The sequence below is a fragment of the Fringilla coelebs genome (genome assembly GCF_963513975.1).
Source record: "Fringilla coelebs genome assembly, chromosome: 6".
Taxonomy (NCBI): Eukaryota; Metazoa; Chordata; class Aves; order Passeriformes; family Fringillidae; genus Fringilla; species Fringilla coelebs.
Window position 1 is genome coordinate 34,457,349 of NC_140034.1, and position 25,207 is coordinate 34,482,555.

The window sequence follows — 25,207 nt, forward strand, 5'->3', positions numbered from 1 at the left end:
TCAAATAAGAGTGGCAGGCTGATAAGATCCTGTTATCAGTAAGCCAGCAAAATGGGATTCTAGATTTAATCTCTTATGTCACATTTTCAACACAAATCACTGAGATTTAACCCTCTCAATAACAAGCATGTAACAACTGTGTAGCCACAGCTGCTTGAGAGAAAATTTCCCAATCTTCATCCAGGTTAAGAAAGCCAAGGGAAAAGCCAAATTTCTGCTCTGACTGAAATCCAGGGAGAACAGAAACAATTGCAAGAAAAAACCCTAATAGTAGGAATTACTGCATTTTCTCATAGCTTCCTATTGTGCTTCCAAGTCACCACAAGGAACAAAAATGCTATGCAGCCAAAAGAGTATGAACTGCCCTTTTATTCCATTTTTCACAAAGAAACACTTCTAAAAACTGAGGTTCTCAAAGAATATTTCACAGACTGGTCTTCTGGGCCTGTGAAATTTCCATACCCTTTCAGCTAGGAAAATAAAGTCCTTCCACTCCATAGGGGACTTAAATATTTCAGTTCCTACTTGCACTCCAGTCCTGGCAGACCTTAGTTAAAATCTCATGTAAATAGCCCAATTTCATGGCTATTTACTGACATGTCCTCATGGCACACAGCCATCTAGAGACACCTGGACTGCCTGAGAAAGGAAGCTTTAAATAAGCTGTCATGACTGCATGGTTTGTGCTCTTCCAACCGATCAAGTCCAAATGACATGGAAGTAACCTGCCAGCAAAACAGCAAATACCAGCAAAGAGACGGTTAATGCAAGTCCCTCCACCCGCTCTAACTGTAGGAGTCTTTCTACTACATTTGAGATGCTTGAGCTCAGGCCCTCAGAGGACTACTCTATTTAAATTAAATGTTAACAGGGAAAAAAAAAAAACAACCAGACATCAGGGTTCAAAGACAGCCAGGCTGGCTGTTGTGTACTTCACATGAAATACATATTATCTGAGATACCAAGAAGATGGTGCTTCTCCCCTGCTTGTCTTTAGCCCTTTTTTTTTTTTTTGACTATTATTTTTGGAAAGCTTCTCCTGCTTTTTATCCTTTTCTGCCTAATCTGCTACTCCACCAGTGTCTGGAAGAGAAACTTGCACTGGGGTTGCCACTTCTGGTCTCCAACCAGTATCACACAGGGCGTAGACCAGGGGAACTTATTTCTGCCCCACAATTTCAATGTGTGATACACAGTCAAAATTTAGACCTGGAGGTCAAAGCAACAGATCACCTGGAGAGGATGTTCCACCATGTCCTCAGCTAGTTCCAGCAGCCAACAATGGCTGTGTACACCTAGGCAGATGGAAAATCAATACCACACGGTGAGTACATAATACATGTATCATGGAAAGGAACATTATCTAATAATTCCCAGAGGTTCAGCAAGAAGTACACTTGGCCAGACTGGGATAGAAGCTCTACTGCAGAGCTGTGCTCTCCCCAGCTCTGCTACATGTCTAGTAATCACCACCTCAGCTGGTCAGCATCGAAGAGCACTCACCTACTTCAGATGGGAAAAAAAATCACAAAATAGGCATTGGGTGGGAAATTCAAGCTTACCAGCTTTGCCTGAACATTCCCTAGACAAGGGGAGAAGGTGGGCAGCGCAGGGAGACCTTCCATTGACATCCCAATGAGGGCCAGAGCTGCTTCCATCTTTTGCAGGCAGTGGCAGAGGGAATAAACCTCTGCCACTGCCTGCAAGATCCCAAGTCAGTAGCAGTGACAACTCTGGCTAATATTTAAGACATGCTGTGCTGCTGACTGATGTCCTCAGGGACCACCGGGGTCTCATGGAGCTCACCCTAGGCACCAATTGCCATTGAGACAGGAACGCCAGGGAAGCACATAACTGTATGTGAGCCTAACTTCTGGGAGTCAGTTAGAGAAGGACCCTTGGAAATTTGTAGCTGAACACCAGCACTGCATACGTGTCCAGCACTGTGGTTTCTTTCCTGCATCACTGATATTGATCCTTATATAGTTCACTGATTGCTGGTTAATTATATGTTGCTGATAAATCAATGCACTGCTTCAATCTTGATTTATTTTAAACTGCATGAACCAAGCAGTTTCTCCCTGCAGCACAGCTCCTTCCCTGCAGAGCCATTCCCAGCCAGCCAGCCCACAGCCTGCACCAGGGCAATGGCTGACCTCATCCCAGGTACAAGATCTGCATTTCTCTCTCCCAACTTCCCAAGGCCCATTGGTCCCTTTCTGCTGTACACTAAGGTCCCTTTGGCCAGCAACCCACACTCCAGCATACCAACCTTCCCCTTGGACCACAGTGCATATGGGCTCACCAAGACAGGGCTGCATGTGACCCTATCATCCCTGGCATGGATTAGGATGCTGAACCATCCACTTCATATATGCTGGCTTCTCAAGGCTGTGATTAGGAACTGGCTACCCATTCAACCTCACAGCACTGACCACTACCTTTTCAGTCTGATAGACCAGAGAGCCTGTTAATCCATCTTGTATCACCTATCAAGGCAGTATCTTCCCGGTCTGGCTATAACGATGCTGTAGGAGAACACATCAAAACCCAGAAGCCAAGATAAATGTCACCCACTGCTCCCTCCATGGCCACCATCTCAGGCATCTCACCACAGAAAGCCATCAGGTTAGTCAGGCACGATCTGCTACAGTAAACTCATGCTGACTGTTCCCAGTCACCTTCTGCAGCTGGAAAGAGCACAATCTAGCATACATCCACTCCCAGCAGGTTTTCACTGTAAAAAAGCTTTTTCTTGTAGGTTCTCAGTTTAGTCAAGGCTAAAGGCAATTTAAAGTCGCTAAAGAACCCAGACAGTCTCTGGTGAAAGGACTGAGTGAATAAGGGCATAAGCTGAGATGGGCATGTACCCACATCACACACCCTGACATCAGCTAACAAACAGGCTGGAAGACCCTGCCACCTTTATGGATGGGACTTCAGTCTCCACAGTTCGCAGAGGCGCTCACCAGAATCTGGTAACAAGTTCCTATTCGGACAGTACAGGCAGCATGAGCAGAGAAAACAGTGGCATCACCTTCTGTGCACAAAAAACGTGACATGCATGTGAGATGAGGGAATGGTGTGCCCAGTTGCTGCAAAAAGGCAGAAACAGATCAACACTTCCACAGCTGCTAAGAGGTTAGCAAGAGGTTGATGCTTTAAACAGCAGGGCTCTGGTGAGACGCTACATCCCTGCAGGAGCCTTGCAGCAATAGCTGACATTCAGACCCAAGCGGGCTCCTTGGAGAGGGCTGCGGGAGCCAGGGTCAGCAGTGCCACAGCATGCCACAAAGCCCACCAACCCATCACTGTTCCCAAGAGGATCAATGTGCCCCATCTGGACATGGCAGCAGAAGTACCCCAGGGAGGCTTTTTCCCCAGCGCCTGGCGCCCATGTAGGAATGAAGCCTGCGAGTTTTGCAGCAGATCTGTATTCCTAATGAAGACAATGTCTGGATTCTAATCCCTGAATCCCAGCCGTGTCAACCACTCTGCTCTCCAGAGCCTGTGTTTTCAAGTGAGCAGCACACAAACTCTCCAGTCACCCATCCAGCACTGAAGGGCGCTCAGCAGCCAGGCACTCACACCTGGCTCACTGCATGCTCCCCAAGAGGAGCACACCCCTCCTCGTAGAACAGGCACGCTACTGCTGACCATGCCACCCCCCAAACCTGCCCAGGTACCTCCTGGTCCTGATAACCCTCTCCCCTATGGCACCTCACAGGACCACTGGCTGCCAAACACAGCATGCCTATGAGCACTCACTTTTTCTCAGCAGACAAAATGATTCTGCTGCTCAATTTGTTGAGTAATTTTGGATTCCCTCCACACAAAAAGAGAAATAAAGCCACAAAATATCTTTAATTGCTGTGAGAAACTGCGCAGGGTAACCAAATAATGTTACCTCAATATTCCTCAGGGCCTCTCAGTGTTCTGCCTACAGGAGGTCAGATAACCTTGACCATGCTACTGTCCCACCTCCTTGTTACAGAAAAAGCATGAAACTGCTCCTAGGGCCAAGTGAAGCGTGAGCCAGCTGGTAAAAGGAGTTTCCCCCAGGAACAGAAAGCCAACAAATGCACATGAACAGTGAGCATTACTCCAGAGCTGTGGTGAAAACACAAGTCAGATGCAGCCAGTGGGAGCCTGTCTCAGGTGTTTGTCTAAGTCTCCTGTTCTGGAAAAGGAAATGGTGCTCAAGAGCCACCAGGATTAATGCAATGATTCAGCGTTTTCTTTCATGCCAAAACTCTTGCTTTGCTGCAGTGTTTAGAGTTGGGGATCATCATTACAGATACCTAGATGCCAAGAAGAAGGTAAACATGGGGAAGAATCTTGGTTTTCCCTTCACTTCAAGCCATGCTCAACACCTGAGCTGCCTGAAAAAGGGCAGATGCCCTCCCAGTTTGCTGAAGCATTCACTGGCAGTAGGTAGTAGAAGCAGGTAGGCTCCACAGTGCTAGATTTTTTTCTAGGGTGGGAGAGTAGAGACAACAGAATGAGCAGAGATCAGCTCCTCCTTCCCTTGTCTTGCCTCAGCAAGACTGAAATTTCCTTTCCTACCAGTTAGTAGAGAAGAAAATAGGAGATGAACTCATCTCCAAGACATTCCCACTGACCAAGGAGCCCTGGTCGAAGTGCTGGCCTTGCAGAAGGAAACCCAGCCCCACATTAAAGGAGAAGACCAAAGCCCCATGGTTCTTAGCAAGGAACTCTCATCCATTTCACATTCCAACCATGATGCTCTCTACCTGCCTTTTCCCAGATTACTTAGCAATTAACAGCAGAGCTCTGCTGAGCCTGGGACACACCCTGATGGCCAATGACTCCCCATGGAACTGTCCCCAAGGACAGAATCACACAGAGATCACAGAATCAATTAGGTTGGAAAATACCTCTGAGATGCATTGAGTCCAAGCTGTGACCAAACATCACCTTGTCACCCAGACCAGAACACTGAGCTCCACTGGCCTTTCCTTAAACACCTCCAGGGGTGGTGACTACACCAGCACCTCCCTGTCCTTTCCACTATCCAACCATCATTTCTGTGAAGAATTCCTTCCTAAAAAAGATGCTGCATCCTAGTGCTATCTAAAAAAACTCAGCTCCACCTTTGGTGATTCACCCCCAAAATGCCAGGGCACACACTGGGACACAGATCCTTCAAGTTCAGCATGATGTTCTCCTGCTTCATAATGGGAGGAAACCTCACTCATCCACTGTCTCCATCTTCTCTCAAAGGTCCTTGTCTCATATTCCAGAGGTGTCCAGCTCACTCAGAGCTCTGGGATCTGAGGACAAAAAGACACTTGAAGGCTGACAGACAGCAACTCAACAGTACCTACAGCAACTACAATCCTGTGACAGGTAGAAGAGTTTACTCACGTGGGTGGATGAGCTTTCTGTGAGAGCCATCTGAGGCTGCTGAACTAACTACAGCCCAATCTTGGCAGAGCATTGTCAGTCCTCTCTGGACTAGGGGTATTCTTCAGTCAGAAGGCAGACAATGCTGTTTCCCAGCTGACTTCTACTGTGGGTCAGGAAATTCCTCCACAGGATTTCTTTGGGTACTCGAAAGTCACACCAACACCCCACCCTGCTCTCCCTCTACACTTTTCTGCAGATTGAAGCTGATGCCTCTTGTGAGAGTTAATTGGAATTACAGTGTCCCACAGAAGTCCTCTACGTGGTGGTCAGGGTTCCTCACTTCTAGTCTAAAATCTTTTGAGATGCTGCAATGCTGCGGTGCACACCAGGGAAACTCATTTCAACTGGTAGTACAATTGCTCATCTTCCCAGAACATCCCAACTTGTATTAAAATCTTACAAACTATCAGCAGAAGGGTAAGACACTGCCTATTATGGATCCTGCAGCGCACACTGTATCGCTGGCTATTACTACACAAAAAGGGGCAAAAATACATGTTTAAAGGCATAAAGAAAACTTCCCAAACTTTAAAATTACCAAGAAGCTTTAGAGAAGATGGCAAAGGTGGAGGTGAGCAGCCCTGGCTGGAGTAGCCTGAAGGCTGGGGAGAGAAATGCGGGCGCAGCGATGCTCACGTGCTGCTAACAGGTTTATTCTGCTGGCAGGGATTCCCTTCAGAAGCATTTGGGTAAGTACTGTACACCACCGAGTTCAATCTGTGCTAAGCAGATTAGTTCCTTACCGGTGAAAGGTTCTGGGCAGCAGCAGACAGTTGCTCACCATGTGATATGAGGGGGCTGTCATTATGTTTCATAGATATGATATAATTATATGCTCCCTGGAGGGTACTTCTAATTGAATTATAGGGTGTCTCACAAGTATTCTGGGCAGCGGTTCGAGGAAGCTCTCACCGCCCAAAACAAGATAGAGATACCCTTTCATTCCATTAGATGTTCTCTCCAGGGAGCAAGCCATTACCTTATACAGCAATTCACTTTAAAAAAATCATCTCCCCCCGTCAAATTGAAAGAAAGGTACCCTTAGCAGAAGTTTGTTGATGCTGCATACTTGCTCCTCTCCTCCACAACCTCACAGCCCTGAGAAACTCTTTTGCCTGCCACCAGGACAGCCCTACACCACAAGGGAGAAATCCCTTGCCAACGGCAGTCATCATTCCCTGCCCAGGCAACTGCTGGGCTCCATTCCCAGAGTGGGGACAGGAAACACGGCGCCACATGAGGTATGACATGTCAGACTACGTGTACGAGGGAATCTCAGCCTTTTTCAGAAAGGCTCCAAAAGCTGTCTCCAGAGGCATTTGGCCTTGTCTCAGGCTAGGGCATTCAGGATTCCAGTCAATACAGCACAGGCTGGAAAGGGTCCTTCTTCAGCCTGCTCATCCATTTGTCCTGCCTTCAAATGCCCCAGAGCTGTGAATGACCACCCTGGTCCCTCAGAGCCAGACAGAGTGACCCCAGCACAAAGCAGCTTTTTCCCCTGAGGCTGGCCATGCTTCCATTGCCTGGGCACCCAGGCCTATTTCATCCTTGGACTTTGCTCTTCATTTTAGTCTGGACTCACTGAGTTTTTTCCATCATGAACCAGATCTTTCCAGGAGAGCTGCAGCACCAGGCTTGCAAACCCAGCTGCCCGGCTGCCTCTGCACCATGGCACCTCACCTCCTCCAGGTGATGCATTTGGCTTCCTGGACGGCCAAAAGCACTGCACAGGAACACAGAGGGGTTCTACTACTCTCCTTCTACAGAGCTTAGAGAAGAAAAAACCCACCTGTCACTTACTGATGCTCTCCCAGCACTCCAAGCAGCAAATCCTTTGCTCTTTACCTACCCTCTCTCCTGGGCACTGTGCTCCAAGGAAACCACTCTGCACTCCTCTCCTGCTCAGCCACTGCTGTCTACAGCTTACTGTCAAGCCAGGGGGGATGTCACATCTGTTATGCTGGTTTTTTGCTGCCCCATACCATATAAAGGACGGGTTAATGAGGCCTCTGACTTTTTTTTTTCCAGTACCTCAAGGGAAAGCCAGCACCAGCTGCCCACCACAAAGTCTAATGACCTACTGAAGCTGCCATCAGCTCTGACTCCCACAGACCATGTCTAGCACTGCTCCACTTCTCAGGCCACAAAAAGAGCAAGAAAGACAATTATGTCAAGAATTTGCTAATCATAGAAAATTAAGACTTTGCAATAGGACAGGCACCATGCCACTCAGATAATGTGCTCAGCTCCTCATTCTTTCCTAGTGCTACAGCCTCTCACATCAGCAGTAGCCAGGCTCCTCCACCCTGCCACAGCTTTCAGGTACTGGTCTGCAGGATCCAGCTGAAGAAACCCTGGGAGCCCAGCTACTAGGCAAGCAGTTGTTGCTCATACACAGTCAGCTCACTGTGCTTCTGCATTATTCAGAGTCCTGCCCACCACTGATGGTGTTAACTAAATGGACACATCTGGGGAAAACTGCCAATTCACACGTTTCCTCTTCCCAGTTATAACACAGAATGAGAAAACTACTGCGACCTACCAGAGCCCACCACAAAGCCCACCTACCCCAAAAGTAACCATTTATGATGTCTTAGAAAACAGAGCATTGGTATTTTGCAAAGCCAATACACTGGTTCCAGCACATCCTTCCTGAATAGCATTGTGATCTAGTTGTCTTTACTGAGGGAAACAGGAGATAGCAGTATTGCAGTATTAAACCAAAACTCTCAAGCAGATGAGGTAAAGGAGGGACCAACCCAGGAGGGAAGACAGGTAAAGCACAGATAAGTGGAGCAAAATTTCTATATTAAATATTGATAGTTTTATCACCCTTTTTTTTTTTTTTTTTAAGGATAAAAGCAAAGCAGCACAGTGCTCAGGTGTTTTTCTGAGGGCAGGACACATTTGGCTTGCTGATCTCATGGAAAGAAAAACAGAAGCACAGAAAGTAATTCCTAACCCATTTCACTTTAACAACATACTTTTACATAGAGCACTAAAGGGGTGCAGCAGGAGATAAACCATCAATGACACACTCAGCCAAACAGCCACAGTACAGGCAGGAGAAACCACTCCTGGAAACTCTTTGGAGAGGTGAACAGAGAAGTCTCTTTCTTCCCCAGCACCTGGAAACACCAAAGGACATCTTCCCACCATTTAACAAAAGGAGTAGGAGAACAGAGCCATGGCTTTTGCTCACATGGAGTAAAGCATCAAGTCCTGGTCTGCTTTTAACATCCAGAAGGTCTCCACATGAGGATGGGGAAGGAGACAGGCAGGATAAGCAGAGGCTGCCAGGAATGTGCTGCCCAGAGGAGGGTTTACAGTTACTGCAGTCCAGATCTGGGGCTGCACCATGCTCCACATGAAGCTGCTCAAGCTTTGTGGCACCTCAGCAGATGTCTCCACTGGCCTCCAAAGGACAGTTCCTGCAAAGCCAGGCAGGAAGAACTGGTCCTATCTGATATTCAGACTTCCATCTCACTGCCCTTCCAGCACAATCCACCTAAAGGGTCTGACCCAGGAAGCAGCCAGTGCCTGCTCAACACCAGGACTAACTTCAGCTGAAATGCTCTCAGCAATACATGCTGGCACCCAGGCAGAGAGAGACTTGAGGGGCCTCATCTGTCAACAGCCCATCTGCTAAGACAGCTGTAAATATGTATGAGTCCACATTCCTCCCAGCTTTAATCTGCTGTTTTCACTGAAGCTAAATGGAGGATGAACTTGGTCCCTGGTGCTTCAATCAGCTAGCATAGCAAATTCTTTTATCACCTTTTTTCCAGACATGAGGTAAATAAAAACCAAATCACACTGCTAGCAACAGGTAAATCAGGTCTTATTTGAAACATCTGCCATCTTGCACCAGCATGAGCTGCTTCTCTTTAATCACATCCAAAACATGCTGAAGGACCTCTGGGTGGGGATACTTTAGATGCCGTTGTTCTCTTCATCTCATTTACAGAAGGATAAGCCCATACTTAACACAAACTCTACTGCCACTCTGATTTGTTAGAAGTCAGAGTCAGACACTTTAGAATGATGCCATAAGTAGCATTCCCATAGCTGGCTTTCAAAAAAAACTCCCAGCACATATGATGGGATGTCCATCAAGCTTGCCACCAGAATCTCTTCTTAACCCCCTGAAGCTGCATCATTCAAACTGTGCTTTCTCCTTCTTCTTTACATGTGGGAAACAAATACAACCTGTGCCTCTAACCCTGTGTGTAAACAGCATGACCTCTAAGCATTACTCATTTTGCAAAGGTGCTCCACTCAGTAATGCATGAGTCAGTATGAGTTAAGCAGGCAAAACCACAGTAAACTTGTTTTATCTTGGATCAGTTCTGGTCTTTTGTTTGTTTTTAAACCCAAAACTTGGTTGTGTCATTTATCAGGGTGAATTTGCCTGTGTTTGCCCTAAACTAGGAATATCATTGCCCTCTCCTATGCATTGCAGAATGTCCCTTTGAAAGGCCATCTTGAAGAACCCATGGCTTCCCAGGAGCTGCTGAAGAGCTGATCTCTGCCACGTGCCCCATTTTTGAGCTGGGGTCCCAGGCCTCCCCTATTTAACACTGTCACATAATGCCTCTGGGCAAGAAGTCACAGTCCCTGAGACAGGATGTTGTTTGTCCTTCATGGACAGAGGGCAAGTATATCCCCCTGACACCTGCCAACAAGACTATCTGGGAAGGTAAAGGTCAGCTCAGGGCTTCTCTTCTTCCCAGTGTGGTGTCAAGGTCTCACATTTCTGCAGGCTGGTTTTACAGACATTTCAGAAACAGTCCCCTGACACCTTACACTAATCCCCTGCAGGTCACATCACCTAGACCTCACAGTGGGACAGACTGTAGAAGAAATTAAAGCATCTGTGCATGTATGTAAAGGAATTCAGTTAAATTAAATACTGCTGAGATACTGCTAAGAAAACTGACTGGAGAAATTCACAGCAAAAAGCAAATACCACAGCCTTTATCAATGGCAAAATAGTGGGGGCAAGTTTGCCTAACTGGAGGGTGTCTGCTACTGTTTTCCCTTAATGTGAATTAAAATAGGGATCAAGAACTTCCAATTTAAGTGTAGAAGCAGGAAAATAAAGCCAGAGAGTGCTTACCCACTAATAGAGACAAACTAGAGAAAAGTTTAGATGATTCAATCTCAATAGGCTCTAATGGGAAGGAAGCATTCCCTTCTGAGAGAAGGAAAGCATCAGCCTCACACAACAAATTCTCATTGCCTGGAATCCCACTAATAAGTCTTAATTTTTTGAAGGCTGTCTTCTCAGAACCCAGAGCCTTAGGGTCAGTGTATGGTGTATGACAGCTATTGAACAAGATTTCAGACTAAAGTACCAAAATAATTTTGTTATTACCCTGGTCATTAATTGGAGTCATCACAGCTGATATAAATAAAGCAAAGTCTGCTGATGCAGCAGACCTCCATGTCATGTAGCCAAAATTTAATTTAGGAAAATGAACATCCAAAACTGCTGCTCCTGTTGTCAGCTTGGGGGAATAGTGAGATATTCCAGTTACTGGCTACACCTGTACCATCCTGACTCTCAACAGCTGGAGAGAAGTCAGTGAATCTGCAAAAATTCAATGTGGTCCTGAGTAATGGAAAACTATAAGCTTGATGCACACAGACCTTCTCTGGATAGAGCACAGGTCAGCAGTTCAGGGAAATCAGTTTTTATTCGTGTCTTTGCTTTTGATCTGCTGGGTAATCCAGAAGGAAGAGAAGTCACTTTCTCTGTATTTTTTCCACATCTGCAAAATGGGACTACTGTCTCTCAATCTCTTTTGCAAAGTGCTATGAGACCTACTAAAAAAATACCAAGCAAAACAGCTAAGGATCAATAATAGTATTCCCCTCAAAATGACACAACCATGACTGTGTAGATGATCAAATAAAAAAATTAGGCTGACAGTTTCTTCAAGTGCTGCATGGCAAAAAGGAAGGCCAATTAATGATGGTAAACCTCAGCGTGACATCCTTCAACCAGAAAACCAACACTCCCTTTTCTCCCCTATCACCTTGACCGGATCTGCTGGAAGAAGCCAACAGCCATCACAGCAGGCGGGTGAGCAAGGGCTTAAGGCTCAGGGTGTCTGTGTCCAAGCCCTGGCGGACAGGAGGGGAAGGGATACTGACCTTCCTACCAAAAAATGGTGGCACAACACACAGGAGAGAGGGCAGCAGCACCAGCATGTGCTCTCAGCCCTGGGGCAATGGTGACCAGCAGCCTCGGGGCACAGCACCAAGGTGACCTTGATGCAGACAGGACCACCTCTAGCCACCACATGCACACAAAGACATGCATTTCATGAGCCCCCTGCCAGAAAGTGTCTGAGCCCCCAACAGGAGAATGATTTTTCACTGCACAGTGCCATGGCAGTCCTTTGGAAAACCAGCATTACCAAACTAAGCACATCCTGGAGACAGCCCAAGGCTCACAGTGACTCATGGTGCCGACGTAGCCATGCACACAGCAGCCTGTGGGATCCTCTGGGGAGAAGCAGACAAGGAGAGGCAACATGCAACTTGCACAACGTCCTACCCAAATCCTGAAGGGAAGGAACAGTATCTCACTGCCTGCCAAGGCAGGCTTAATGTGTTTGTCTCCAGCAGTCTCTGTACAAAACGAGTAGACAGCCCTTCTGATATCAAGTGCTCTACCTAACACACTCATAGATAAGGGACTCTAGGTTTCCATGTGCTACCAAAGTTTAGCCACAGTGACTTGGCAAAGAGGCTTTGCAGCCCACTGAATACCAGTTCAACACCACAGCATCTCTCAATAGCCAGTTCCTTCCTGACCCACAGGCAACACTCTGTAAAGGCTATGGGCAAATAGCTGTAATTCTAGTTAGTCTGCAAGTCCTGCAAGTAACTTAGCAAGCAACAAAGGCACCTACCAAAGTAGACCTCTAGGCCTAAGCCTTAACTCAGTACAGCTGCTGCAAGTGACAGGGCCACAGCAGAACTTCATTATTGTCTAGCACATCAACTAGCTATTGGTCATCTAGATGTATTGGTAATTATTCCAATTGGTAACTTATGTATCTTTCCAAACCTTCTGAAACAAGACACAGACAAATTTCCATATAAATTTCAACAGTTTTAAACAGAAGAAACAATTTAAACAGAGAAAATTTAAATTAAATTTAATGACTTGATAGGAGTTCTCTTTCTAATGTAAAAAGAAAATCCTTTAAAACTCAATTCATTTTTTGCTTCTGGCTCTTAATGATTTCTTTATTGCTTAGACATGATAAAGCAGCAGGGTCAATCATTCTTCTACATTTTCATGCCTTCAAGAACCTAACATTTATTTCCATACAAAATCATTTAAAAGAAAAGTATTCAGTCATCTTGCCAAAAAAAAAAAAAAAAAAAAAGCGTTTGGGTTGATTGATCCTTTTAGTCAACAAGAGAGCTAGGATTCCACTTTAGCTGCTTAGGTTATATCTGGCCCTCACTGGGGCAGGAGTTCAGAAATAACATATGTATTGAAAAGGAGGCAGCATAATCAAATATTTGAGATTTGATCAATTCCCTTCTCAACAGATGACAGTATTCAAGATTATATGGCTTGATTTTCAGCTATCCAACACTCAAACACACCCATACATACACACATACACATTCTGCATAGAATCATATTTCAGTAATAATGGCATTGTTTCAATACCCCTCACCTTGGCCTGCATTCTCTTGTGCTCCCACCCAAAAGTGAGTAAGGAAACTTTGACTGTGTTAGTCTAGAAAGAATCACAGAGGCAATAAGCAAGACCCGCTGGCAGGACCCATTTCCCTCTTGTTCTGTAAAGCTCACATAAACTCAGCTTTTTCTTGGCCCCATATATTTTAGGGAAAGCCTCTCAAAAATAACCCTGAGACAGTTTATCTTGTTATATCTAAGTGAAGACCTGTTCTCCCTTTAGTTCAGTTTCCAGGGAAAGTCCTTATCCTTGGCCCTCAGGATATGGTAGGTGGCAGCGCTTCTCCTACAGTTTGATCTCAGGGGTGCTGTGTAATCCAATACCCCTCAGATTAATTTAGCCATTGCTACACTTCAGGAGGCCAACCTACAGACTGCTTACAGATCACTTGCTGCTGCACAATACGAAAGCTTTGGTCTCCTTCAGTTTACACAGATCAGTGCTTCTCTGTGGCTGCAGTTCTGCAAATCCTTAGCATACATGCATAGCCACGGCAAAGCTCAGCACTGTCTTATGTGTTTGCAAGATGCTGTTAAATAATTTGTCTCCTCCGTGAGTCAAAAAATCTTACCAAAGTGACTCCATGAGAAGACTGAGAAGGTTAGGGCAGTGAGGTGGGCATGCTGGTGCAGGAGTTTTACACCAGCATGGAAACTAGAGCCCAAATTCCACTTTTCCTAGGCAAGGATCTAAACAGTAGGCTGAAGGGGGAGCACGTTAATTTCTCGCTGCTTTCTGACTCCCTTTGCATTGCCTGCCAATCATCTTAGTCTCCCTGCTCTCCTCTCTATTCTGTACTGGGCTTGGTGAACTCTTGGTTCCCCCTTCAGGGTGCAGGGAATGTCAATACTTTGTAGTGGATCCCCCTCAGTGGCAAGGCATCTAAGAGGCAGAGATTCAAACATTTAACCAGGCAATGCTCTGGCTATTTGGTGACCCAATGTCTTCAGACAGCCTTGTACCAAGCAATTCTGTGACTCATACACTGCCCTCCGGGTCAGCTAAACTGTACCACACACCCTATCCACCCATCTTCCCAAACTGGGCTGAGCAAACTGTTCGTTGGAATAGCAGCATTATGGGTCTGAAGTCCAAAATTCAGATCTAAGTCACTTCAAATTTGTTTGCAGCCTAAATATTTACTCTAAATTATTTTTCTGCATTCAGATTTAGAAAGCAGAGAAGGAAGAAAATATTAAACCCACCTATACTGCTTCCAGGTTTCTTCAGCTGCTACAACCTGGACCTCAAAGAGGAGATAACAAAATGCAGAACCGACCTGTGGTCACTGAATTTAAAGGCCAAAAACTGATTACTGAAAATTACCTCCACGTTTCCAGACTAAAACTCCATTCCTATAATTCCTGGAGGTATAATAAAGGAGTAAGTAGGGAGTGAATAAAGATATGTGCTGGCTGATATGGTCTCCCTCCTTGTTAGGTTTATTAGCTTGATTAAATGCTATGTTGAGTCACTACACTAATTCCAGCTTCAAAATAAATAAAAATCTGCTAGCCACATGATCTTCATGGCTATTGTGGCTAGTGGGCTTTGTTCCCAGCAGGCTTCCAATGCAGAAGTGAAAGTCTCATTAATGCATCAGGTGTGGTCACCATTTTAAATAATGTCTTGTCTATGTTCTAGGCCATTGCTGGGTAAAAAACTACAGTGTTAAGCAACCTACACATACTTGTTTTCTGGAGTCCCTTTTTTAAAATTGGAGCCTGTGCCACAAGGTTCTGCTGAAAGTGATTTGTTTTAACCCAAGTGAAGCAACTGTATGGGTATGCTCTGACCTTCTATCACAGTTTTCAAAGACAAAAAGAAGTCTTCCATTAACCAGCACACGAGAGAAAGGGAGTACAGATCAGAGTACTCTCTGGTACCCCAGATCTGCTGGCCTTTCACTCATGGTCTTCTTCAAGCAAGGAAAGTCTTTGTTTCAAGACCTGGTTAAAGCAAAGTAGGGCCCATTGTATTTTGGGTAGCCTGCTCACAGGAGACTGAAACCACAAACCTAACATTCTTCTTTGCTTTTTTCACAGAAATCAGCTGTTCATTTAAGTAGACTGACTTGCATGGTCCATCTTCCCAAAAAAGGCCAGATTAAGACAGCTGATCCCCTTCCAGCTCTGACAGTGGCTGAAGCCAGAGGCCAACAGGAGCTTCTCTTCCTCTAACAGGAAGAACATATACTTATAATCAAGCATCAAGACTGTGGATATTAGCTGGATTAAATTGTTTAGTGGGCTAAGACAGAAGGGCCTATCAAATTAGGACATCCCTACTTTGTAGAATATAATATCTTAACATTCTTCTGGGCACAGTATTGGGAGGTTTGGTACAAATATTTCCTTTCTCTAATGTCAGATGCAAGCCTGCACAATTCTGCTTGCAATAGGTCAAGTGATTAGGTTTTAACAAAAGGAACTAGGCACTTAGGAGTTTTAGCACCAGGCTCACACCTCTGTCCTTTTCCCTGCTCAACTAAGGGATTTTTCTCATTCCTCACTACTGTTTACAACAGGCACTTAGAGCAATTAGACATTATCGCCTCTCTGGTCTTTATTACTTCCTAGCTTAGCATCAGCTACTTAGTATGCAATAAAAAAAGCTGAATTAATAGGATGGGTGCTGCTTCCTTTCTTTATTCTGTATGAAAACACTGGGTCATGGAGCCACATGGGCAGGCTGTGATCTGTAATGCTTTAGACCATAATTGCCATTTGCCACAGTATTTTATAAGGGGGAAAACCACAGGTAGCAAATGAACAGACATACAGTGATCATAGAGAAGGTGATGTAGGGGATACAGGTAGACCATAGAGTCATAAAGGCTGCAGGGATTTCAGGTTCAGCAAAATAGCTTTGCAGCTGTGTCTGTGCTGGGAATTAGCTGCCACAAAGACCTGCCAGTTGCACAGTCAAGCCTAGGGACGCAGGTATGAAGTATTGCTCATGAAAAAAAAAATCTGAGGGCTACTGAGCAGCTCTTGCATGCCTGGGAATAATTGTTATGAACCTTTAATCTAGGGATTGCAACAAAGTCCTGTGTTCCCTATGTGTGGTGTTCAAAAAGAGGCTTTCCCGTATTTGCCCAGCCAAGTAAAACCTCGTCTTTTTCCTTCTCTCTCTACCTTAACTCTCCATTAACCCTTAGCTTTATTACAGGACCTCAGAGAATGATATATTTTCTTCCTATCCCCTGGTCCCCAGTATTTCTAAGCCTCAATTTGTCATTCCCAAGAGGGAAGGGACAAGAGCTTTGAGCTCTTAAATCCTGCTGTCGGCTCTTGCCTGATAGAAGTAAGTAGAGAAACTGATAGAAAGCTGCAGAAAGGAGCCTGTCCCTTGTCAGCATTCACCTGTAATGGACTCAAAATGTGGGGTTAAATACCATAACTAGACCCGAGAACAGAAACGAATGGGGTACTTACACAGTTTCATCATTCTTGAACTCCAGCTCCCCGTAAGTGTCTTCAAAGTCTTCACCACCTCCTTTTGCTGTTCCTTCTACTGTCCTAAATGGCACTATGACTGTACCCCGCGCACCTGATGTCCTTAGGACTTTGACTTCCATCACACCAATGCTCTCACTGACGTGTATAATGTCACACTCAAATGTGAAGATGCCAGCGTGGTCATCATCCAGGATAGTCACTGTGGCCACACAAGGAGAGGCCAACATGGCCTTTGGGTATGGGGAGTTACTGAGCTCTGGAGGTTCCTCACTCTCTACCACACGGAGATTACTGAGCCGCACAAAGAAATGCTCATCTTCCTCAAAGATGTCATCATCAATAATTCCCACAGAGAACTCCTTCTGGGTCTCCCCAGATTTCAAGACAACAGTCCCCTCTGTGAACTCATAGTCAGCACCAGCATTGGCAGAGCCATCCTCTGTTTTATAGTCCACATAGATGGTCTTGGACATGTCCCCTCCTTTCCGCACCACTGTCAGGAGAACGGCACCACAGTTCTCGAGACACTGGTAGGAGCATGGGTCAAAATAAATTTTGGAGATGAATTCTTCTGGTTCTTCTGGCCGTACCTCATGCAAGCTAGTGGTTCTCTTGGCTTGCTCAGCTGCATGCTTTTTCAGAATATTGCCAGCTCCTGTCATCATTCTGGTTGCCTGAATGCGATAAAAGGCTCTGCTCTTCTGCTGGTGAGACAAGGCATAGTAGTTGGCCATCTCCACCAGCTGATCCAAGTCCTTTTCTGGGTGCTTTTGCTTCAGGTCCTTTAGGATCCGGATCATCTCTTTGCGAGATTCATCCACCTCCTTCCCCTCCACAGTCACTAAGTTCCCATCTAGAAAGTGAGAGTTCATCATCTTGCCATCCATCTCAATTCCCTTAGGGTGATCACCTTCTGATTCTATGATAATGCCCCTGTGCTTATCAGTACGGTACTTTTTGTGCATGTACTTGTAGAAAAGCAGACGTCTATCTGCTATCCAAGCCAGAACGACACACAGTGGAAAGAAAAACAGCGTGAGCAGGCCTTCCCAAACCTGAACCACACCTGGAGAGAAGACAGCAAGGATCATGTACAACCAGATGTAAGCAAAGATGCTCCATGCAGCTGTGACAAAGAAAACCCTCAGGTGTTTTATCTTCCTGGTTTCCCCATCAGGGATCACATAAACACAGATGGCAATGATGATAAACATATTGAAAGCAGCACTGCCAACAATTGTAGATGGCCCCAGGTCTCCAGCTATGAATCCATGCCCACAAACTTCTATCAGAGACAAGAGGATCTCAGGAGCAGAGGAGCCCAGAGCCATGAGGGTCAAGTTGGAAACAGTCTCATTCCAAATCCGAATGGTGGTTGTTGTGGTCTCTCCATTGGGTTTCTTAATTGTTATTTCTTTCTCCTGTGATGTAATGACCTCTATAGATGCCATGAAACGATCTGCAATGATGGAGACTCCAAGAAACATGTAGATCAGTGCTACAAAGTATACGATAACACGGGCAATTTTGTCCCCAAGGGATGGGTTTTCTGGGTACCATATTGGCAGGATAACACCCTCCTTGCAGTCAAAAGATCCTGAACACGAGCTGTTTTGTACTGTACTGGTTGAGTCTCCCGTCAGGCCAGCATCCACCTGCAAACCATGCAAAAACAGCACAAAAGTAACCAGCCCAAAATGGAGGAAGGCCGAGGTGACAGGCTGCAAGCTTAACCACGCCATACACAAGATGCAGCTTCCACTGTGTAGATCCAAAAAGGCCGAGAACCTGAAACAAACAAAACAGAGAGGGGGGAGGGAAGCATGAGAGAGAAGGAAGATGCAACATTTACCCAAATGCACTTCAGTATCTCACCACTGAAGAGTACTGGTAGGGATGTATGGGCTGTCTCTCTGCCACTTTGAAGAAGGTATTTAGCAGGGACTCTAACAAACTGCAGCATTTACATACCCTGCAGATGAAGATCAATTGCTAGAAAAGTAATTCAGAGGAAAAGTGTGTGTGTGTATATATATACATATATATATATACACATATACGCAGCTATAAATAGCTTATATATATTTTTTTTTTAAAAATAGCTCATTCCTGACCTACATCATGTGCAACAGGAGAACCGAGTGCTCAGCTACCACTCACCTAGTGATGCCATGGTGATCCCCAGCACACAGCACTTCAACACAGCACAAGCTGTCAAACCTAAGGACCCCCCTGACTCAGAATCCAGGGAATAAAACAAGTCAAGCAGACTCTAGCAACACAAAAAGTATCACTTAAGGCCAGTGACCAATCTCCAAATGAAGTCCATTTGTAGGACGTGATTCAGTCATAAGTCATGGAATACATTTGTGGCCAAATCATCCCTCCAAAGAGCCCCTCCTAACAGGCTGCAGAGTCTGCAGAAGGGTCCCCCAAGCCCTGAGGCACGGGGAGTCTCTGTTATAAGGTAAAGATATCAACTCAGAAATAGGGCAGAAGACTCAAGCTCGGCAAAGTGCCAAAGGCCATTTATCACTAGCCTCTCCTTTGCCATCTGGACCGTCACATTTTACATCAATAATCATGCTTTTCAATGGTCACAGAAACCTACAAAAATACCACATTTAGGAAAAGTTGTGCTCATAAAACTCAGAAGACACAGCAAAATGCATGTACCCCCTGACATTCCCTCTGCACCCCTAAGAAACTGATATATTTTCAAATATCTTCTAAAATGAAAGTAATCTCTAACCTAAAATACCATACAAAAACAATGGAACTGATCGATGTAGCACATAGATTTGGCCTATCACTGCTCAATAATACCTTCTATTACTTACAGACTACATTGCTGTAGGGCTTGCACCACTTAAAATTGGATTCTGAACCCTTCACATTATCATGGATCAGGCTATTCTCCTTCCTTCATAACGGGCCTCTGGAAGAATCTGATCTCAGGCTTAACTGACAAATCACATTTGTGAGTCCAGACACAGGCAAGTATCTCACAGGAAACATCAACCTTAATAGTGGCATTATCTACAGCACTTGGAAGGTTCAAAAGCCTTAACTCCCACTAACTTTCATTGAGGTTTGTACTGCCAAATGAGCAGGCCTGGGATTCATTTCCCCTACTGTAACTACCCAAATCTTGGGCAGCAAGTCAAACCAAGTCTCTCAGCTCCTTTTGTAGTAAGAGGAAAGAGATACTCATTTCCAGGGAGTGATCCTTCCTGTCCCATCCCATGCTGACACAAAAGATGTATTTAAGACCTACATCTCCAGAAGGGATTATGTCCCTTCACACCTCTCTCTGCTGTCTCATGAGGGTGCCCAGTCAGGCAGTTTAGAGCAAGATGCCTGAACTTCAGATGACAGCAGTTCAGAAAGATTAACTAGCTCCTGAACACTTGAGGAGATCCACCCTCCTCTCTGAACTGTAAATATTCCAGACAACATTATTGTGTTATCAGCAGTAATAAATGCATCTCAAATGGCTATTTTATCATCATATTGTGTTGCTTGCCTATTTCCAAAAGCGGGTGCAATCTTCCCAATATCAACAAAAAACATTTTCAACTTTCAGATAAAAATCTATAAAGACAGCAAAATAGGAGGGAAGCATGAACACAGACTGCAAATGAACAAAACTGTTCCTGACAAAGCACAGCAGAGGGAAGAGAATTGATTATGCAGTATCAGGATCACAAATCCATATCTGACACCCTTGATATTAAAAAACAATAAGTTCTTCATGCTGTGTGGACTAATTCAGAAGAGTGAAATTCTCCCATGTTCGCCTACATACTTTCCCACTCCAATGCCTACTTACCTATGCTCCTGTATCCCACAGCCCTGGTGCCTGATCGAGAGCCCAGGGATGAGAGGGACCTCAGCCGCAGTGAAGACTGCTAGACAGCCCCAGCCTCAAAATCTCACCAAAACACCCCACTGCCTGCACAGCTCAGGGTCACAGGGAGAACTGAACTGCCCAGCAAAAACAACTTAGATTCAGTTGGATGCTCCCATTTTCTCCTCCTTCCCTCTCTGCACAGTACTTGCCTAGATTTTGGGCTGCAGGGTGTTGGGAAACCCCTGAGAAAGGGCCAGTGAACACGTGCAGGCCAGTGACTATGAGCAAGCCCAAGATCTCTGGGCAGCAAGGTAGATGTGCGCACACAACAGCAAAGATGATGCATTCCAGGTGCCTCTGATGCAAGGTGCACACAGAGACCAGCTGCACGAGCACAGCAGCTCCAAAAACACCCCAGGCATGTCAGATCATCCTTTTCCATACTGCAGCTGCTGGCAGGTATCCACCAACCTCTTGATCCTTTCAGCTCCCAGCTCCTACTTAACTGTACCACATCCAGTAGGTGCTGTGTCTTCCAAGATCAGCCATGTAAAAATGGCTGACAGAAAGACAGGAATACTTTCAAAACATAAATGTGACTCAGCCACCTAAATTTGGTTTCAAAAATTATTTAGGAGTCTAAGTATCACTTAAATTCAGATCCTTGTCTAGGAATAGTTCAATGACTAAATGCCCTCTGAAATAAATCACTGCTACCACCAACCTCCTTCTCTGTGGGACAAACAACTTCTGTAATTAACACTGTCTACCTTCTGATGGTTTCTATTGCTAGGCATTCCTTGACACACTGCAGGACCTTGCCAGTTCCGCCTAAAATTTTAATTTGATTTTAAGCAGAGGGTAATTTTACTATTATTTATCAAACTAACAGTATCTCAAAGACAATCTCTGCCAAGGTAGCCTCTGTTTATGTGTTAGGATCTCCAAACTCAGGCTATGTGTTGCAGACTAAAATCTCAGAATTTGGGAACATTTTTCTTCACTGATTTTCATTTGATTTGACATCGAGTAGAGGTCACAATCATTTTTTTTCTAAAATGAAACGATAATGACCTCATCCTGCAATTCTTTCCCACAGATAAAACTTCCCACAGGAACTTTGCTCACAGCCATGCTGTCTAATAAGATCTTAATATATGTTCATTAACATGAAAAACAGCAACCTAACAAAACTGAAAAATACAGTGAAGCATTCTTATGGTAATCCCCCAATTGAGAACTGCTGCAAAAATGTTTTATAACAGAATAAAAGCATTAAATTTTAAAACTGGTCTTAAGAAAACATTGAGGTAATGCTTTGACACTCAGAGGACTGACAGAGGACAGAAGAGTTAAAACTCACTCTAGTTCCAAGTCAACAAGGTTGCTTATACAAGGTGCAACTTCTCCCTAAGGTATAAGCTACTAAACTCAGTCCAAAAACCAGTGGAGGGAATTCCTGGCCTGCCCAGAGTGCAGCAGACACTCCCCACTCCTCCTCTGAGCAGCAGCATTGATCTCAGCAGGGCTGACTATGACAGGAGCCAACCTTTAGTATGAGACCTGCTCTGAGCACCAGGCCTCCAGGTGGGCTTGCAGCACAATCCTGAGTCACTCCTAGGCACTCAGGAGGCATCATGGTGTCACCCCTCTGACACCAGTGCGACAAAACACATCCACATCTGGCACAGAGAGGTGCCAGTCCAGCACTGTCACTGGCCTGGCCCTACAGGATGCGAACAGCAGGAGGCTGCAGCAACAGCAGAAAGTTAGTTAGTACTGCGTGATCACAAGGATCATAATTTCCACCGTCTCTTTGCTATCAAACACAATTTTCTACCACAAGTCTCTGCCCTGCTACTGCTTCCAGATTGAATATGCACAAATGAGAGCATTGGCAGTGAGGGGACCAGAAAGAGCCCCCTGTATGGTAGGGTAAGTTCAAAGCAATCAATCAATGCAAAAGAGAAACAAAGTGCTGTGAGCATCACTGCACCAGGATGAGCAAGCATTCAACAGCAAGGCTCTGGGAAGACACATAACAGTTATTTTAGTGGAAGGAACTCCTTCTACAAGAGCTGACAATGGCCAGATCATCTATAAATGCATAAATAGAACCCATAAATAAAAAGATGAGTCTTGAAATCCTTCTGAAGACAGCCCAGAGGGTAGTATGGACAGCACTTGTCACAATTCAGGTCTTCTCCAACCCACACCACTTTATGGTTCTATGAGACAATTCTATGATATTTCATAATAGCTGTGTTTCAGAAGACTGATGGTTTGTCTCCTGTGGATTTGTATTTGGCATAAAGCTGGCAAGGCTATACTGATCCCTTATAATTTAGCTTTTTGTCTACAACTTCTTTAATGTATCTAAGGGTAAGGATATTTTCAAAAGGAAGCATTTACAAGAAATTAAATCAAGAGGCAACATAACACAGTGATGGCTGATATGTAACCTCTACATACCAAGTTCCTATATCACTGCTCATTAAATACAAAACCAAAGGCAACCCCCTAAGGCCTTATTAATTTCTTATTTAAGCAAAGTGCCCTTTAAACCATAAAAAAAGCCTTTGGATTTGACCTGGAAATAAGATTAAGTCTTCTGCACCTCCCTCTCCTTCCCCTCTTCCTCCCACCTCCCAAATAAATGAGACATGGGAGTACATCTGCAGCCATACATCCTCTCTCCCAGACTTGAGACCAGCCAGGAGAGGCAGCTGATTAGATCTCAGCACGGGGTGAGCCTCACTCAGGCGTGGGTGCTGCACTGGGGCCAGGCAGAGACAGCTCAAGGTGCACTTGGGAAGCATCTGCCCCAGCACAGAGCAGACACAGCAGCACTATCAGCATCATCTCACAGCCCCACTCCAAAGCTGGGGGAGACAGAAATAAGGCTCAGCTTAATAACATGACTTCACATTCCTCAGTTCCAAAGCACATAAAAGCTTTTTGATTGAACATACAGGCGTTTTCACAACCATGAGCTAAAATTGAAATTATAGCCTTTTTGCCAAAGAACACAAATAACTGACTTTTTGCAGAGGAGGTATTATACCTACTGCATGGTCCTCCCTCCACCAACATAAAAGCACAGCAAAATATTTAATACAAAACAAAGCCTATTTTTCAATTTTCTCCATTGAAATGCTATTGAGCCCTTTGCTCATCACTACAAGAATAGTATCCAGAATGGAAGTTAAGATTTACCTGCAAGCCAAAGGCCACAGCAGTGTAATCAGATTCATTTTGTCTGACAAGTACACATTTCCAACACAGACCAGGCCTTAAACTGTCAGACTAATGGCACATGCCTGCCCGTCTGAAATGAGCACAACCATGGAGCCCAAGCTGACTTTACACAGATTATGACACAGCAAATAGGTAGTTTACCTCTATACTACTGCACCAGCTAGGTTTTATGAGGAAAACAGCGCAATAACTCATGTCTAGACAATGACAGATCCCCACAGTTCGGCTCCATGGAAAAGTTATGGCAGAGAGCTGTAGGTGCTTGTTGCTTTGCACTTCACAGTAAACATGCCAAAGCCCAGAATTAGCTGCCTATGGATTAATCCCCTTGGTATGTGTCAAAAGCAGCTTTTCTTTTTGCTCAAGATGGTGCAAAAAAAAAAAAACCTACCATAAAAAAAGCTACCAGCTCTCTTAGCAAGTCTTTAATATTTACAAGCTGGTGTCTCTACTAATTTGAGCAATACCCACCATTCTAACACGGTAAATGGGTGTTAATTGACATAACAACTCAAGTCTACTAATTCCTTATGGAAATGCTGCAGTGATGAGATCCAGTTACATTTGGTGATCCCAGGGGCTGGTCCAAGCCGAGCACAAGTCTGTGTACAGCTAGGAGCAACCTCCAAACACCCAACTTGCCCCGGGGAACCAGTCCACACTGTTATTTCTGTATTTTAGTATCCATGATGCTCCTGGAAAAGCAAAGGCATAAATAGCTAACCCATAAAGATGCCTGTACTTAATTGTCCCTTTCCAATACCCCACTGACTGCACTTGACTGGCCAGGCATTTTATTTCCTTGCTCACACCTGACCTGAAAAACGTCTGTATACGATAGACAGATATATGGATAGCGGAGCTGCAACACAGACATGCACAGGAGGTGCAGAAAGCCTCCAGTGGGCAGCCAGAGCCACACTTTAAGAGCCATCCTTATTTATGGTGTGTGGTAGTGCAGCTTCCTTCAGACCCACGATGTGTTTGCTCTTCTGCTCCCTGTTCACATCCATGTCTGAGATTCCTCAACCTGAGGGACAGCAAGTGTTGCTCTTTTTCACCCCAGAACCATAGCCTCTTTTACAGTCAAATCCCAAAACCTAGTATTTAGGCTGACATACAGATTAGTAGTGGGCATGCTCCTGCTTAAAAGGCAGTATTATCTGCTCAGACATAGATGAGGGTTTTTTCTTTTCATGAATATTACACAATCTCACTGTTGTTTTTCCAGGACTTTCAAGCAGGCAGTTCACACAGGAGGTGGCAGGGATCTCTGGAGGCCATCTGCTTCAACCCCCTGGCTCAAATAGGGCCACCTAGAGCCAATTGCCCAGAACCACATGCAGCTGGCTTTCGAATACATTCAAAACATATTAAAAAATATATTTGAGAATATTCAAATGCAACACCTCTGGTCAACCTGTGCCCGTGCTCAGTCGCCCGCATAGTAAGAGATTAAGAAGCACAACTGTGGG

General features: G+C 45.0%; 1 protein-coding gene across 6 annotated transcripts in view; it reads right to left on the bottom strand.

Moving 5' to 3' along the window:
* SLC8A3 (solute carrier family 8 member A3) overlaps positions 1–18,363 on the bottom strand; it is a gene marked incomplete at both ends in the record, with an annotated part of 92,922 nt that extends 74,559 nt beyond the window's left edge. For all 6 annotated transcript variants that reach the window (XM_084207141.1, XM_084207138.1, XM_084207140.1 and 3 more), the window contains one exon: positions 16,598–18,363. In XM_084207141.1, the coding sequence (XP_084063267.1) occupies positions 16,598–18,363 (1,766 nt within the window). The remainder of the gene's footprint in view (positions 1–16,597) is intronic.
* Positions 18,364–25,207: the final 6,844 nt, after the last annotated feature.